At 34.6% G+C, this 17,929-nt stretch overlaps 1 protein-coding gene across 4 annotated transcripts in view; it reads right to left on the reverse strand.

Moving 5' to 3' along the window:
- Nucleotides 1-1,027: 1,027 nt before the first annotated feature.
- TOR1AIP1 (torsin 1A interacting protein 1) overlaps nucleotides 1,028-17,929 on the reverse strand; it is a 36,712-nt gene continuing 19,810 nt past the window's right edge. For 2 of the 4 annotated variants that reach the window (XM_026509144.4, XM_026509145.4), the window contains 6 exons: nucleotides 15,551-15,607; nucleotides 12,926-12,967; nucleotides 12,344-12,412; nucleotides 6,212-6,256; nucleotides 5,788-5,844; nucleotides 1,028-3,446 (listed from right to left, as the gene is read on the reverse strand). In XM_026509144.4, the coding sequence (XP_026364929.2) occupies nucleotides 2,662-3,446; nucleotides 5,788-5,844; nucleotides 6,212-6,256; nucleotides 12,344-12,412; nucleotides 12,926-12,967; nucleotides 15,551-15,607 (1,055 nt within the window). In that variant the 3' untranslated portion in view covers nucleotides 1,028-2,661. The remainder of the gene's footprint in view (nucleotides 3,447-5,787; nucleotides 5,845-6,211; nucleotides 6,257-12,343; nucleotides 12,413-12,925; nucleotides 12,968-15,550; nucleotides 15,608-17,929) is intronic. The other 2 variants (XM_044387851.3, XM_044387850.3) reach the window with 1 other exon arrangement.

Genomic DNA, 17,929 nt, shown 5'->3' on the forward strand with positions numbered 1-17,929 from the left:
AAAGGGAAACTAGATTTTGTATCTTTAGGCATTAACTAATGGCATGAACTATGCAAACAAGCTACAATTCTCTTCATAGAATAAAAATCAAGTTCAATTCCAAACTTTGTTTTGCAAATTGGAGGTTTAGAAAACTTCCCTAAAGATAATATGAGAGTCACTGAAGGAAGGGAAGCAAATTAAGTTTCTAGAAATCTGTAAGACCAGTACTGTGCTGTGGTTTTCCCTGGGCCAGTGTTGCCACCCAAAGTCACAATGTGCCTAATTTCTAGAAACCCAAGCTCCTATTTTCAAGCGGATGACTTACTAAATTTTCCCTTCCAAAAGGGTAATAACATAAACAGAAAACAGAATGTTTTAGGCAGCATCGAAAATACGCATGTTCTCAGGGTGACTGGGTGGCTCAGTCAGTTAAGCGTCCAACTCGATCTCAGCTCAAGTCTTGATCTCAAGGTTGTGAGTTCAAGCCTGACACTGGGCTCCATGCTGGGCATGGAGTCAATTAATAGATAAATACATAAATAAATACATACATACATACATAAATTAAATTAAATTAAATACAGATGTTCTTGAGTATGCATTCTCAGCGGGGACAACTACTGGTTCTTGGAGGGCAAAAAATCTTACTCTTCTATGCATAAAGAACAAAAATATACAAAGTCCATAAACAGATATAGTATATGTGTGGTATTAGAATTTCAAGGGGATAGACAATTAGGGAAAAAAATATCTAAAAAGGCGCTTTAGTGAGGTGAGAAGGAAAAATTTGAGAAACAATGCTGCAGATACTTTTGTCAAGTCAGGAAAACTTAAATTAATTCCAATATAGTGATAATTCAAATACCTGCATGAAACAGAAAACCATGGTGATTATATTTTTAACCAATATTCTTGTGAATGGCTCTAGTTCTTTGGCCTTTGTTTCTCTTAGCAGAAGTTACTAAAATTGTTCAAGTGTAAAGAAAACTCTAGGATTAACTGGAAAAAAAATGTTTATGAATCATTAAGTTTACAACACACAGAGTACAAACAAAGAAAGTAAATTTATTTAAATTACTAAAATAGCCTCTAAAGTCATTTACAGATCACCTGCTACAATTATTTTTCCTGAAAGATATAAGTAACATTAATGTCTTTAAAATTATTTTGGTCAGTGAAACATTTAATAAAAACATTTTTTTTCTCCATATAATGTATGTGTATAAAATAAGCCTTTTCAAAAACTCTTGTTTTAGAATCCTCTATAAATCAGATGGCCTGACTTCTGACAGTCAGGAGCGAATTTCAATAAAGGGTATAAATTTGTGAATACTGTTTGTCCTAGTTGTAAGAAACCAGACCACACTCCATTACCAGGCATGGGATCCTCAAAAGGTGAATGATAAAGCCAATGACTGCCTCTAGTATTCTAAAAACAGTATTTTCATTCAAAGGTTTGTAGCCAATAAAAAACAAAACAAAACATGGTGGATCCGGAATCTTAAGATTTGAAGAAAAACAAAGCAGTCGACAGATGCGAAAGCTCAGTTACAGAAGCAAAGCGACCCCTGAAATGCAAGGGTAGCACGGGGACACACGATAGCACATTTCAACATTCTTCACATGTGGTACAGTTCCCTTTCTTTTTGGCTTGAGGCACTCTTACAAAATTTATCACGTGCATAGTAAATCTTTCCATTTGTCTTAAGAGTGTCATTAAAGGACTTAGGACTGCACGCAGAAAATCAAATCCTTCTCTGACAGTCCAGGAAAGCTGGCTGACCAATGGTTTACCAATTCCTGCAACTGTATTACTGAATTCAAAACAAAAGCTTCAGGATATGTCCAAAATAATCTGCTCTGAATTGACCACACCCTTCAGAGTCAAATGAACAAATAATGCTAAACCTTATAATATACATGCTTCAAAATCCTTGGGAGGACCAAAAATTTCTTAAAGGAAAAAAAGGACACGTGAAGAACAAACCCCAATAGAATTCACTGAGAATGGAGTTTATATGGCCTTGCCTGAGTGACCGAAGTCTCAGTGGCTTATTTTAAATTTCACCTTGAAGACTCCCCCCCCTTTTCCTTCCTCATTCCACAATTTCTCTTTTCCCTTGCTTCCTTCTCCCGCCCTCCAAAAACAAAGGAAAAAAAAAAAGTCCGAACACACACTCAGGTGACCTTTCATTACTCTTGTTCCTATAAGGGGAAGCTGACTAAGGAACTCGCACCTAAATGACGTAAGAGAACAAAATGGGAAAACCCACAGTTGTGTTTAGAGAGCTGCCTTACTAACAGCAAACTCTGTGAACAATCTAACTTAAAAAATTGAGAGGATTCATAGGAAGGAGCCCAATCCCCCCCAACCTGGTCTGGTCATACCATAGAAATAATGTTTCAACCCCGAATCTAAACAGATCCTCTCGGGACCGCATATAATCTATAGTCCTCAGAGATCATTAACACGGATCTCAATGGAAACAGGGAAATGATTCTCTCAAGGAACAGAGAATTGGGCTGAATAAATGATTCAGATGTTCCACGTTTACATAAGAAGTTAACTTCCTTTAAAAAGAAACCAGTTCTTTCAAAAAGAGCTCTGAGTCCCATCTCTGGCTATGAAGTCTGAAAAATTTTCAGAACTCGAAAAATGATTTTGTCTTCTGTCACCCTTTATAAGCAGATGCCACTTTTCAGGGCATTTTCAGGTTGGACAGGCAGGACCAAGTGAGAAATACGGCTCCAGAGCCCGCTCAATTTGTCTGGGTCCATATGTTTGTAGGAGTTGGGTGTGTCAGAGTTAGTGAACTTGACTTTGAGGAAATCTCTCACTTTTTCTTCAATTTCCTTTAGGCCTAGACTGGTCGCAAGCGTCTCTTCCTCCAACAAGACCGTCAGGACTAAGGCTACATCTTTGAAGGCGGCATTTTCATGGTCACAATACTTGTAGAAGATCAAGGTAGAGCCTGCAGGCAGGGACTCAAAGCGGTGCACCACAGCCGCGTTCTGGCCATTCTTGAATCCATTGCTCAGTTCCCAATCTACCTCCTGTTTGACAACATCACTGTCTTGAGTAGCTTTGCCCGCCCCATCGATCCGGATGGCACGGACGCTACGGAACGAAGAGTAGGCGTCAGCGATCTGTTCGCTTAGGCACCTGAGTGCTTCTTCAGCATCCCGAGCAGCAGTGAGCAGCAGGATAGCAGGCTGAGGCCGAGGCTGGGAGCTATTAAGATGTTTTTCCAGGAAAGTGAGGCTCCTCTTCCACAGCTTCTCATCTTGACCTTGATACTTATTCATAAGTTGTCTCATCTGGTTCTGGAACTCTTGAACAGCAGTGGTTTCTACCTCAGGACTAGGAGTGAACAAAAAACTCCCAACAGCCAAAGAAACTATCAGAACAGGTAGCCACCACCATGTCTTGATAAAAGATGCACTTTTGGGTTGTCCAGTCACTTCTGCTCAGGACAAAAAAAAAAAAAAAAGGAAATGACAGATTCAAATACCTTTTTCTTAGATTCAAGGACAAGTGACTTTTAAAATCAGTATTAATCTTCACAAACACTAGATAAAAGAGGAAGGAATTTAAAGAATAGAGCTAATAATCTACTTTCTTAAAGAAATGTTCATCACATGTATTTAAGAAAACCTCACGCCCAAAGGTTTTAGGTGTATAAGTATGCATGTGTCTCTTCAATGTCAAAATGACAAAAAGCTTTAGAGGAAAAAATAGAATTCAAAGATATGAAATGGCATAAGCAAGTCAGAAATAGTATAATTTATAAAGCAAAACTATTATTACTACTGCTAATATTTGGGAGGCAAACAATAAAAAAGTCACTTGATAAAGTATTTTTATATTTAGACACTCAGACTTCATACATCTTATTATCCAAGGTGGAATGTTCCTGAAGTATATAAAGGGATTAAAAAAGGATGCACTATTAAGTGAACATCTTCCATATATTATAATAGCTAGCTGTCCCTTTAATTACACTGATGCCCACATTTGTGGAATGCAAGTCAATACCAGTAAAATTGAGCCCAAAGTTATTATTGGCAATAATGATATCAATTTACATTTATCTAGTGCTTTTCAGTTTATAAGCACTTTCTCATATACCACTTCATTTAATAGGATAGCAACAGTAATACTTTTACACCTTCTATTTTATTTGTACTATGGACCTTTTAGAGCAATAGTTCTCAAAGTGTGATTTGTGGGTACCTTGAGGTCCTTCCAAGAACCCGTCCTTGAGATTAAAGCTAGTCTCCTGACACTAAGATGTTATGTGAAAATGATATCTTAGCACGGATCCCAGGGCAGTACTAATGCAGTCTTTGTACTCACAGCCATACATTTAAGGCTATCAGTGAAACTGTTTCATAAAGCAGTTAAAATTATTCATCTTATTAAAATTCAACTCGAGTACAAATCTCAATAGAGTATGTGAAGAACTGGGAAATATACATAAAGCACTTCTAATACCTAGCACACTGCAGTAGTTTTCTCAAGGAAAAGAATTTTGTGCAACTGAGTTGAGCTCAACTAGTACTTTTAAGAACAAGTGACAAACTATGGTTAGTCAGACTTGAGTATTTGGCAGACATTTTCTTGAAAATGAACAAAGTGAGTCTGTTGTTTCTAGGAAAATAACTGACAATATTTGTTGCCAATTATAAAATTCACAGTTTAAAGTGAAAATCAGTATTGTGGAAATATTGTATCTGCCACTATAAGCTTGACGGCTCCTGAATCCTTAAAGACTCTGTCTTAAGACTGGTGGTGATACTAACAAATGTGATCTTTTTATACTGTATTAGAAATGTGTCAACATTCAGAAGATCTACGTAACTTAGTGAATCAGTATTTTCCAAATGATCAGTATATGATACTGCATTCAAAGTACAAGAAAGACCAATGGATTTTAATGTAATAGAACACAAAAAGTTCACTAATTTGGTTTCAGATCTCACATTTAAAGTAACTTGTTGAGTTTTGGATAGTATCAAAAGAGAATATCCAAAATTATCTTTAGACTATTAAAAAATCTATATTATCTGTATAAAGCTGGATTTTTGTATATACTGCAACCGAACAATATATTGTAACAGACTGAATACAGAAGCAAATATGAGAATCCAGCTCTGTTTTATTAAGTCAGACATTAAAGAGATTAGAAAATATAAGCAATCTGTCACTATTGTTACTAAATGATTTAGAAATAGGTATTTAAAAAATTTTTCAATTTCAATTTCTAGGTAAATATGGGTAAGTATAGCCCATATTAAAATAAAAAAAGGCTCTTTAAGGTACTAATTTTGCTAGTAGAAAGTGATATTGAGACCAAAGTGAGAGTCACTGTGAAGTTATTTTCTTAGTACTCATTCGGGATAATAAATAGGCTTAGAGAATTAAAGAAACTTGCTGCAAGGCTGTAATAGAAAGTTAAGTGGTCCAATGTAATCCAAATACAGGTTTATGGACTCTAAAATCCATGGTAATCCTATTACATCACGCTATGTGCCATCTTTCTTTTGACTCACCAAGGTTCACCTGGTTATTGGTATTAGTAGTTCTGCTTATTAACTTTTACTTTTGGTCTTATAGCTAATTAAGTGAAGGGGAAAACCAGATGTTGTTTCATATAGTTTGTCCTTAAAGAATTTCACTGCTAGCAAAATATATACTTTTTCTTCATAAGTGCTTAAAATACAATTCTTCAAATTGCATTTAAAACAATTATGAATGACCAATTTTAGAAACTCACTTAATAAAAACTGAGTAGACAAACTTACGTTGGCTGGAGGTTGATGGAGACCAGTTTCCAAGCTCTGATTTCTGAATGTTGTCATCTAATGATAGGAGTAATAAAGACTATCAATTTATGGTTTATAATTTAAGCATTTCCAACAGAGAAAGAAAATATACATTCCACCAAGAGAATATAAGGCAGAAATCAGCCAGAAATAGAAGAAAAAGTGGAAGATCTAAGTGCCCATTAGACTGACAGCTCCTTGAGATTCAAGAGTTATTTCTTTCATAATTATTCACAGCGTGCCATGGGGTCTAGTATAAAGCATACTCCTAATACATTTGTTTTGTGAGAAAGCGTTAAAGTATTTGACCCAAATTATTTAATAGAAGTAGTGAAACTTATGGCACAAAGTTAAGAGAACAAAGAAAATAAGCACAACTAAAAGAAAAGAAAACATGTTATACCATCTGAAAAACTGCCATATATTGAACTCTTGCCTGAAGATGATGCTGTAAGAGGGAAAAAAGGACAAAATATAGATTATGGATTACTGAGCTACCTGGATAAGGGGTTTTAAGGTAAAATGCAATGTTAATCCTATTCTCTATCTCATACTGATACAAATATTTACTCTGGTGCCTCTGATCATTTCAAATATCAGTATTATTTTAAAAATTATATTAAAAACTCTTCACCATTTCTATTAATAGATAATTCTGTTTTATTTAGGTTTGTGGTTAAACCACAGATTCCAAAAATAATTTTCTCATGACTCCACCAAATCTCTATTTCTATCATTATTTTAGCAAACAAAAACTATCCTAACTCTTTACTTTTTGCCTCCATCCTTCTTGGCATGACCACTGATTTTAACATAAAAGAAAGAAGAAATGGAAGGACAGGGTTTAGAAGGCAGAGAGGCTGAGTTACTAATTCGTATGACCTACATTTACCAATACGGCCATCCATCATTTGCCTGGAGTTTTAGAACTTAAGTATCTATACATGACCTTCCTGATGTTTAGCAAGAGCTTTCATTTGAGAAACACTGGACTAAACTAGAGGTATAAAATTAGCACTGCTAAAATATAGAAATAGTCTTATTTCTGGTCATATGACCAAAAAAACCTCAAATGAGACAAAATGACATGAACCTTCATTCTAAAGGCATATTGTTTTACAATTACCGGTTTAGCCTAGGAAATTACATTATTTAGAAACTTCTAAGTTAGGTCATCAAAGTTAACAACTGTATTACTAAAACAAATGAACTATAATTACTAAAACAAACAAATAAATAAAACAAATAAAAATTCCATCAAGTCACGTTTATCTTGAATACCTTACTCTATGGTTGCAAAGATCAAATAAAATAATATACGATATTATAATAATATGTAATTATAATAATATAAAACTATAATACTGTAATACACATTGTTATACAAAAAGATCAAATGAGATAATTTTTTATATAACACCTAACTATAATATATAACTATATAATATATACTATACTTATCATATGTTATAGTTATTATGTAACAAATGTAATATCTACATAACTCAGAGAACATTTTAAATTTTAAAATTAAAAAAATTAAGAAAATAATCCCATTTACAATAGTATCAAAAAGAATAAAATACTTAGGAATAAACTTAACCAAGGAAGTGAAAGACTTATACACTGAAAACTATAAAACAATAATAAAAAATTAAAGCAGACACAACTAAATGGAAAGATACCCATGTTTGTGATTGGAGAATTAATATTCTTATAATGTCTATACTACCCAAAGCAATCTATAGATTCAGTACAATCCTCATAAAAATTCCAATGGCATTTTTTACAGAAATAGAAAACAATTTATATGGAAACACAAAAGATTCCAAATAGTCAAAGAAATTCTGAGTAAGAACAAAGCTGGGGGCATCACACTTCCTGACTTCAAGATACATTATAAAGCTAGAGTAATCAAAACAGTATGGTACTGGCATAAAAACAGACATAGAGACCAACAGAAGAGAACAGAGTTTAGAAATAAATCCATGCAGATATGGTCAACTGATATTATAGAATAATATCAAGAATAAACGATGGGGACAGTCTCCTGAATAAATGGTGCTGGGAAAACTGGATATCCACAAGCAAAAGAATGAAATTGGACCATACACAAAAAATCAAAACGGATTAAAGACTTAAACATAAGAACCAAAACTACAGGGGGCACCTTGATGGCTCAGTTGAGAAGCATGTGACAACTGATCCTGGGGTAGTGAGTTTGAGCCCCATGTTGGGTGTGGAGATTGCTTAAATAAAGCTAAAAAAAAAAAAAAAAAAAAAAAAACCCAAACCATAAAACTCCCAGGGAAAAAAAAGGGAAAAAGCTCCCTGACATTGGTCTTGGCAATGATTTCCTATATATGACACCAAAATCACAGGCAACAAAAGCAAAAATAGACCAGAGGATTATAGCACACTTAAAAAACGTGATAGGCTATGTGGTCAAAATCATAGTAAGATTCACCTCACACCCGTTAAGATGGCTATTACCCAAAAAACAAGAGCAAGGGTTGTACAGAGGTTTTAGAGAAAAGGGAACCCTTTTACACTGTAGGTAGGAATATAAGTTGCTATAGCCACTATGGAAAAGAGTACAAAGGCCCCTCAGAAATTGAAGAACGAAACTACCATATGATCCAGCAATCCCACTTTGGATATATACCCAAAGGAAATGAAATTAGCATCTTGAAGAGACAGCTTGTGCCCATGTTCACTGCAGTAATATTCACAATAGCCAAGACATGGAAACAACCTAAATGTCCGCTGACAGATGAATGGATAAAACAATGTGGCATAGACAGTTGATCCTTGAGCAATATAGGTTTGAACTGTGCAGGTCCACTTATATGTGGATTTTTTTTTTAAATCTATTTATTTATTTTAGAGAAAGAGAAAGAGAGAGCACAAGTAGGAGGAGGGACAGAGGGAGAAGCAGGCTCCCCGCAGAGCAGGGAGCTCAATGCAGGGCTCTATCCCAGGACCCTGGGATCATGACCTGAGCCGAAGGCAGATGCTCAACTGATCAGGCACCCCTATATGTGGATTTTTAAAAAATAAATACATTGGAAATTTTTTTGAAGATTTGCAACAGTTTGAAAAACCTCAGTCAAATTGCACAGCCTAGAAATATTTTAAAATATTAAGAAAAAGTTAGGTATTTCATGAATGCATAAAACATATGTAGATACTATTTCATCGTTTGCTACCATAAAATACAAATTACAAAAAGTTAAAATTTATCACAATTTACACACACAGACTTTACATGGTGCCATTCACAGCTGAAAGAAATGTAAAGAAACCTAAAGATGCAGTAGTAAATAGTAATTGCATAAAATTAATGGTAGTATATACTTTAATAATGCCATAGTTGTTACAGAAAAAGCCATCAAACCCAAAACAATAAATTCCTGCTGGAGAAAACTGTGTCCAGATGTGTATGACCTCACAGGATTTACAATATAGTCAATCAAGGAAATCATGAAAGAGATCATGAATATGACAAAAAAGGTAAGGGGTGAAGGGTTTCAAGATACGGACTTAGATTTCAAGATATACTAAAAAGCTGTAGTAATCAAAACAGTATGGTACTGACACAAAAACAGACATATAGATCAATGGAACAGAATAGAGCCCAGAAATAAACTCATGATTACATAGTCAATCTTCAACAAAGGAGGCAAGAATATGCAATGGGAAAAAGACAGTCTCTTCAACAAATAGTGTTGGGAAAACTGGACAGCTACATGCAGAATAAAACTGGACCACTTTCTTATACCATTATACAAAAATAAACTCAAAATGAATTTAGGACCTAAATATAAGAGCTGAAACCATAAAAATCCTGAAAAAGAGCACAGGCAGTAATGGCTCTGACATTGGCCATAGCAACATTTTTTCTAGGTAGGTCTCCTGAGGCAAGGGAAACAAAAGTAAAAATAAACTATTGGGACTCCACCAAAATAAAAAGCTTCTGCACAGCAAAGGAAACCCTCAACAAAACTAAAAGACAACCTACATAATGGGAGAAAATATTTGCAAATGACATATTTGATAAAGGATTAGTAACCAAAATAGAGAAAGAACTTCTATAACTCAACACAAACAAAAACAATCCAATTAAAAATAGGCAGAAGACATGAACTAGCTATTTCTACGAAGACGACACACAGATGGCAAAGAGACACACGAAAAGATGCTCAGTATCACTCATCACAGGAAAATGTAAATCAAAACCACAATGAGATTATCACTTCACACCTGTCAGAATGGTGAAAATCAAAAACAAAAGAAGCAAGTGTTGGCACAGATGTGGAGAAAAATAATCCTTGTGGTAGTGATGGTGGGAATGCAAACTGGTGCAGCCACTATGGAAAACAGTATCGAGGTTCCTCCAAAAATTAAAAATAGAACTACCCTATGATCCAGTAATTCCACTATTGGGTATTTACCCAAAGAATATGAAAACACTAATTTGAAAAGATACACACACCCCTATGTTTATTGCAGCATTATTTACAATAACCAAATTATGGAAGCAATCTAAGTGTCCATTGATCGGTGAATGGATAAAGAAGATGTGGGATATGTGTGTGTGTGTGTGTGTGTGTGTGTGTGTGTGTGTGTGTAAAAGAATGAAATCTTGCCATTTGCACATCATTGATGAATCTAGAGGGTGTAATGCCCAGTGAAATGAACAAGTCAGTCAGAGAAAGACAACTACCATATGACTTCACTCATATGTGGAATTTAACAAAGAAAGCAAACAAAGAAAAAAGAACAAACAAAAAACCAGACTCTTAAATATAGAGAACAAACTGATGGTTACCAGAGGGGCGGTGGGTGGGAGGATGGGTAAAATAGGTGAAGAGGAATAAGAGTACACTTACTGTGATAAGCTCTGAGTAATTGCTGAGTCACTATACTGTGCATGTGAAACTAGTATCACACTGTATGTTAATTATACTGGAATTTAAAAAAAAGATATGGATCTTAGAGAAACTCAAGAGCAAACAGACACACCAGAGGGATTAAAAGAAGATGACTTGATGGAGATGAGTGCTCCCACACTAAGGAAGAAGGCAGAGGACCCAGAAGAAGAAGTGCCAGAAAACAAACTGACATCAGATAATCTGGGAGAAGAGTTCTGATTATTCAAGACTGCCTTCAACTTCTTTTACGATGTGGGCCCTTTTCTGACAGAGGCACTGAAACTGAAGGAAAGGGTGGAAGAAAGTTGGTACCATACAGACATATTTTTTGAGACATGAGAAGGCAAAAAAAGTCAGACAGAAATTACATATTTTGGAACGTGCCTGCCTCTCTTGCCCCCCCTTCCACATTCTCCACCTTTTCAGCCTCTGCCACTCTTAACAGCAAGACCAACCTTCCCTCTTCCTCCTCAGCCTACTCAATGCAAAGAAGATGAGGCTGAAGACCTTTATGATGATGCACTTCCAATTAAGGAACAGTAATTAACCATCACGCTGTACAGCTAATGAATTTATCTGTTGTATGTGTATGAGCGTCTTTGTGTGAAAATCTAACTGTGTGGCAGGAACTGTAGGAGATGTTTTTGTGTCATCATCTTCTCCTAAGTACTCACTGTGTAGAACATTGTGTGCAAGACTTGTATGGAAGAGGATAGCTAATCCTCATATAGGCGTAAGATGAGTGATACTTCATATAAAATTAACAATGTCAGTTTTCTTACTTTCATAACTTTGCTTTCAAGGAAATAGGATACTGTATACCTCTCTCTCTCTAGTAACTGGAGAAACTGCCTATCAGCCTATCATCACAGGTAAACGTTTTTTAAGAAGTAACAATGTTTCCAATACTGTATTATGAAATGACTGTAATACTGTATGCTATAGAAATTTTATAATGACCCATTGATTAATGTACAGGACAGGCTACTATGAAGCAATCAACTACACTAGGGTCCCATAAAACAATCATACTGCTGCTTCTTCATTATCAATTTATGAATCATTATACCTGTAAATAAATACAAATTTCTTTTTCACATTATCTTCTCATTTTTAATGGTTAGTGTTAATAATACATATAAAATCTACTATGTTTTGTATCATATAAGACAACAGGGTTGTAGGTTCTGACAGACAATTCATTTTATGAGGAATCTAAAACAGTCAAATTCACAGAAGCAGAGAGTAGTAGAATGGTGGTTGCTGGGGGAAGGGGAAAATGAGGAGGTATTAAAGGGTACAGTTTCAGTTGTACAAGATGAGTAAGTCCTAGAAATCTACTGTAAAGCACAGTATCTATAGTTAACAATACTGTACTGTATTTCTCACACCACAATTTACGCTTTACATCCAGACCTTCTCCTGCTCCTCCAAACAGATGGAGATAACTAGTAATCATAGCTGTTCTTTATTAATGAAATCACAATCCATTTAAATGCCTATCTGAAGAACTAAATATTTTTGTATGTTGAATAATAAAGAAAAACAGAAAGCAAATAAACTTAATTATTTCAATAATAGGTAGAGATTTATCAACTTACTATGTATCCTAGCCCTCCTTCTTGTGGGTTGTTCAAACCATTCTTGAGGGGTTTTTTGATATCCCGAGCCTGAAGCAAATACATATATCAAGATATCATTTCACATACTTTGAAATGTATACAAATTTACAAGGTAAATTTATCAGAAAGGCAAAACACATCTGGGGAGGAAAACAACAAAAGCAATAGGTTCAGAAGTAAAAGATAATGTTAAAGGATCTACCAGTGAAAGGTGAACCATGACTTACAGCAAAATAAGCAGCAAATAAATATATAATCACCTAATAGACAAAACTATGTACAAGTCCTTTGTTCTGGTCTGAGAATGACTGAATTCAATAATACTTGAATTTGATTTCAATATTACTTAAGAAGAAAAAAGTTAACCATTTATTCTTGTAAAGAAGTTACTTTAGGTAAAATAGTCCTAAACACATTCCCATGTAATTACACATTTGGTACCAAAGTGTGGTGGGACTAAAAGGCAAAGAGGGTAAAATAATCTAAAACCCTAATTCAAATCCAAATTTGACAAAGTCAAAATTACTTGACTGATAAAAGAACAGACAACCAACCACTTACTTAGCACGGGAGGTTGCTTATCAAGAGTTAGGAAGTCTCGACCTAAAACAGAAAACAAAGATAGGGTCATACAATACGTGGAAGTAGGTACAGTGAAGATACTGCATAGACATTGTACTTGTATAATATGGATACTATAAACAAAAAAATCCCCACAAAAATCAAACCTTTCTTTCATCAGTCCCAAACATAGGTGATGCATCCATTCTTTCCCCTTTTCTAAACTTCAAAGTATTCAAGATTTGGATAATAATAAGTCAACTTTAGGATCAATACCATCAAAATAATGGCTGCGTGTACTGAATGCTTACCAGGTATGAAGTATAATTTTATTTAATTCTCACACTTCATGTGGTTGATACCATTATTCCTATTTACAAATAAGGGCACTGAAATTGATCATTTGCCCAAGATTACATATCTACAGGTAATAGGGCTGAGATATAAACCTAGGCAGTCCATATATGTTTATACTACATAAGCAACGTTGTGGGCATTGCAAAATAGTTATGAAGAGAAAGATGCTAATTTTTGTTTTGGGATGGTATCTAAGGACAATTGTAAAATGATACAATGGGATGATTAGAAATGATATTTCAAACAATCATAACAAAGTAAATTTCCAAATCTGCCCTAAAGAAATGAGTTATTTCTACCCACTGATACAAGTGTCACTATAAATTTTTCAGTTTTTTTCCTGCATACAAATGCAAAATATGCCAGCTGTAAAAGAAATAAAACATTCTAGAAATAATTAACTTAAAAATTCATAAATATTTATTAAGTGCCTACTATGTGCAGGAATACCATGGTGATTAAGACATATGAATATTCTTTCAGATTTGTTTTCGGTCTATACCAACAAAATACTTTTTAAAAAAAAGTAGACACATGCTTTTTAAAATGTCTTTCATGGTTTTTAAGAAGTACTTTTTTTTTTTTTTTAAGATTTATTTATTTATTTATTTGAGAGAGCGTATGTGCATGTGAGGGGGTGGGGAGGGAGTGGCATGGGAGGGGTGAGGACAGAAGTGGAAGGAGAGGAAAGAATCTCAAACCAACTCTGCGCTGAGTGCAGAGTCCAACATGCGGCTCAATCCTACAACCCTGAGATCATGACCTGAGCCGAAACCAAGATCAGACCCTTAACCAACTGAGCCACCCAGGCACCCCAAGAAGTACTTTTCAAAAAACGCCTCTGACTTAGGTTTGTATCTTATAATCAAGAATTTAACTGGATGGTTTATCTTTCTCAGTGACACATAAAATAAAGGCATCTTAGATTTAAGGATATATATCTTGATCACCTATTCATTAGTATACAAAGTACTCATTTTTCATAACTAAAAAGTATTCCACTGTATGCATGTAGCATAATTTATATAGGGAGATACTTTCAAGAGCTTCCAAAAATCAAAAATGTAGTATAACAAAGGGCAAAGATATAAGATGATTCAGCAAGTAATTTTCCACAAATGATTTATTTTTGTGTCTCAGTGGCTTTTGTTTTATCGCAGTTTTAAGTTCAAACCCAGAACCTTCTAAAAGCTAAATATAGATAAAATGAAATAAAGTGGAATTCTATAAACATAGTGATTACAAAACAGATTTCTAGAGACTTTTCCTTTAAAAACAATCTCATGGGGCGCCTGGGTGGCTCAGTCAGTTAAGTGTCTGCCTTCGGCTCAGGTCATGATTCCAGGTTCCCAGGATTGAGTCCCACATCCAGCTCCTTGCTCAGTGGGAACCCTGCTTCTCCCTCTGCTTGCCACTCCCCCTGCTTGTGCACGTGCTCTCTCTCTCTCTCTCTGACAAATAAAGAACTAAAATCTTTAAAAATAAATAAATAAATAATTCAAAAAAGGTGATGTGGAAAGGAAAAAAGTCCTTGAAGATTTTATATACAAAGATATTTTAGGCTGATTAATAATTAACTCAAATTCTGGGACTTGATTTAAAAATGAAAAAGAAAAAACAGTATCATTTCTGCTTAACCTAAGAAATACATATCCACTGCAGGTAATCTGCAAAATACAGAAGGGAAAAAAAAATGTCACCAATTATTTTACCATCCTGAACAAATCAGTGTTATTAGCATTTTAGTATCTTTCCAATCTTTTCTTTTGTTATATTTTCTCAACACTTTGTGAAAATTTTCAAGATTGTAAGTGACGCTGTAAGATTTTTATATACCTACCACCTAGCTTATCATTAACTTTTTACTATGCCTTGGTTTATTACTTATCCAACCTTCCAAACTTTTCCAATACAGCTCAAATCATACTACATATAAAATTTATATCCTTATTAGAATATGTCCATATAAATAGGCTCAAACTACATTAGTTAAATTAAACTAAAAACAGTCAACAAATTTATATGGGCAGCAAGGACATTCAACAAGTCACGGAATGCAGATTCTTGTTTTTTAAAATCAAATTCAAGCTTGAGTACAGAGATGAAGCAAATTCAAGATGCTGGATGAGTTGTTTAGCAATCACTAGACCTCTTTTTCAACACTTCATGGAAGTGCTGGAAATTGGAAAAGAGGATCTTCAAAAATAAAAACAGCATTTGACCACACACACAGGTAGACTTTGGAGTTTAAGACATGGCTTTACTTACTTTGTGATGACTGGCAAAATGATTCTGGATATTGACTTGACGATCTGGTGGTCTGATCTAAAAAAACAACAACAAAAGTAAATATAGTACCTTGTAAAGTACAGTATACTTTTAAATGCACATTTTATAAGAGAACAATGAGTAATCAAAGGAGCAAAGATAGTCAGTAAAACCCCAGGAATTCAACACATGGGTGCACAATTTATTTTTAAAATTAAAGTCATGTTGTATCTAAAAAATTAATTATCTCTTTGCCTAACCACTTTCTAAAGAAAAAAATGTAAGATATAGAACATGGCATGAGGCAAGGGAGATAATACAAGCTTTGGGCTGGGGAACATTTTGAAAGTTTATAATGGATCTTCTTGAAATCATTAATACCTCATTTTGCCTCAAAATTTTCTTGTAAGTGGCCAATACATTATATATTTTAGTCTACTCTTTAAAAAACGTGTTTTCATATAAAAATGGAAATCATAACTAAACCTGTTCAAAAGTGATCAGATTGTTATCTTGGAAGCAGGAGCATTTGACATATTCAGGGTGGTAGCTAAATATTTTTGTTACCGTATTCCTATTACTAAAAAAATTTGAGCATCAATCTCAAAAACATATACATGTATTACTGAAATAATATATAAACTAATGTGTTGCATTTATTATAAAATAAAAACAGACATTTTAAATGGATGAAATAAAATATAAATATATATGAAATTCTAATATTTTCTTCCTGCACTCCAATGGAACTTTTTTGTTTTTATTTAAATTCCAGTTAGTTAACATACGGTATAGTATTAGTTTCAGATGTACAATGAAGTTATTTAACACTTTCATACAATCCCCTGTGTTCATCACAGCAAGTGCACTCCTTAATCCACATCACCTGTTTCACCCATCCCCCAACCCACCTCCCCTCTGGTCAGACTGTTCTCTATAGTTAAGAGTCTGTTTCTCGGTTTGCGCCTCTCTCTCTCTTTTTGTCCCCTTTGCTCATTTGTTTCTTCTTGTACCTCTTCGGTGATAATGAGCCCAGAAAATAATCCAGGAAGATCTGTATTCTTTTTAATGTGCTCCCCTTTTTGTTCTTTAGCTAGAGTTTTCTTCTGCATATGGGTATGTGCTTCATTAAGAATTTATTAGAATTCTAAAGGGATCACAGAGCCTGCGGTTTATGTAGTTTTGAAGAGCTATATGCTGGTAGCAATGCCATCAAATTATTGGCTATATGAATGGCTTAATCAGTCTCTAATTTTTAGAGCTTTGTGTGTACATATACCAAAACTAATAAGAACACTTAATTTAAGGGTTTACTACATGACAGGTACTTTCTAGGTGCTTGCACATATGAATTAATTTAACCTCTTAACAACCCAGGTGAGGAAACTGAGGAACACAGAAGTTAAACAATGGCTTGAGGGCACCGACCCAGTAGTGGAGGAGTGAAACCCAGGGATTCTGGCTTCAGAGCCCATGTTCTTAACCACTATGCTAGAATGGTGCATATCTCCTTTGGGATTTCTGCATCAAGAAAGAACGGGGGGAAATGAGGAAGGGTGGGAAATACAGGGAATACCAAATGCCCATAAACCGGCTTATGAGCTTATTTTTAAAACGGAATGATGAAGTAAAACAGGAACTATGGAAATTCTCAAAAAGCGGTGAGGGGAAGTGGAGAATTAACTCTTTCATAGGACTAAAATATAAAATTATTCACTCTTTACAGAGTTTACAAATTGGTTTGGCACACTCTTAAGCCTCAATTGGTATTTTTTTTTCTCTTCAGTCAATTCTTTCCTTTAATAAAACACAAATTCACATGAACAATCATAAACTGTTATTACTGAGCTGGTGTGAATTTGAACAATCCAGAGATAAAAGCAATTACCCAGGTATATTAAAACTTCCTAAAAGCTAACTAACATTCCTGATAGTGTAATGAGTACCAATGCCAATGAAATTAGTTTCTCTATAACATTTAAAACATTTTTAAAAATATTTTATTTATTTATTTGAGAGAGAAGGAAAGAGAGCGAGTGTGTGCATACACATAGATACACACACACACACGAGTACACAAGGGGAGTGAGGGGCAGAGGGAGAGGGACAAGCAGACTCCCCGCTAAGAAAGGAACCCGACATGGGGCTTAATTCCAGGATGCTGGGATCATAATCGGAGCTCAAGTCAGATGCTTAACCTACTGAGTCACCCAGGCATCCCTCCCTATACCATTAAAAAAAAAAAAAAAAAAAAAAAAAAAAAACCTACAAATAACTCTTCTTTTGAGCACAAAAAATATCTTATATTCCATAAATATCAAAGTAAGCTAAAAAGTGACTTATTTAGATATTACATGGCATTACATTACTAATTAGATG

This window comes from Ursus arctos, unplaced genomic scaffold (genome assembly GCF_023065955.2).
Source record: "Ursus arctos isolate Adak ecotype North America unplaced genomic scaffold, UrsArc2.0 scaffold_2, whole genome shotgun sequence".
Lineage (NCBI taxonomy): Eukaryota > Metazoa > Chordata > Mammalia > Carnivora > Ursidae > Ursus > Ursus arctos.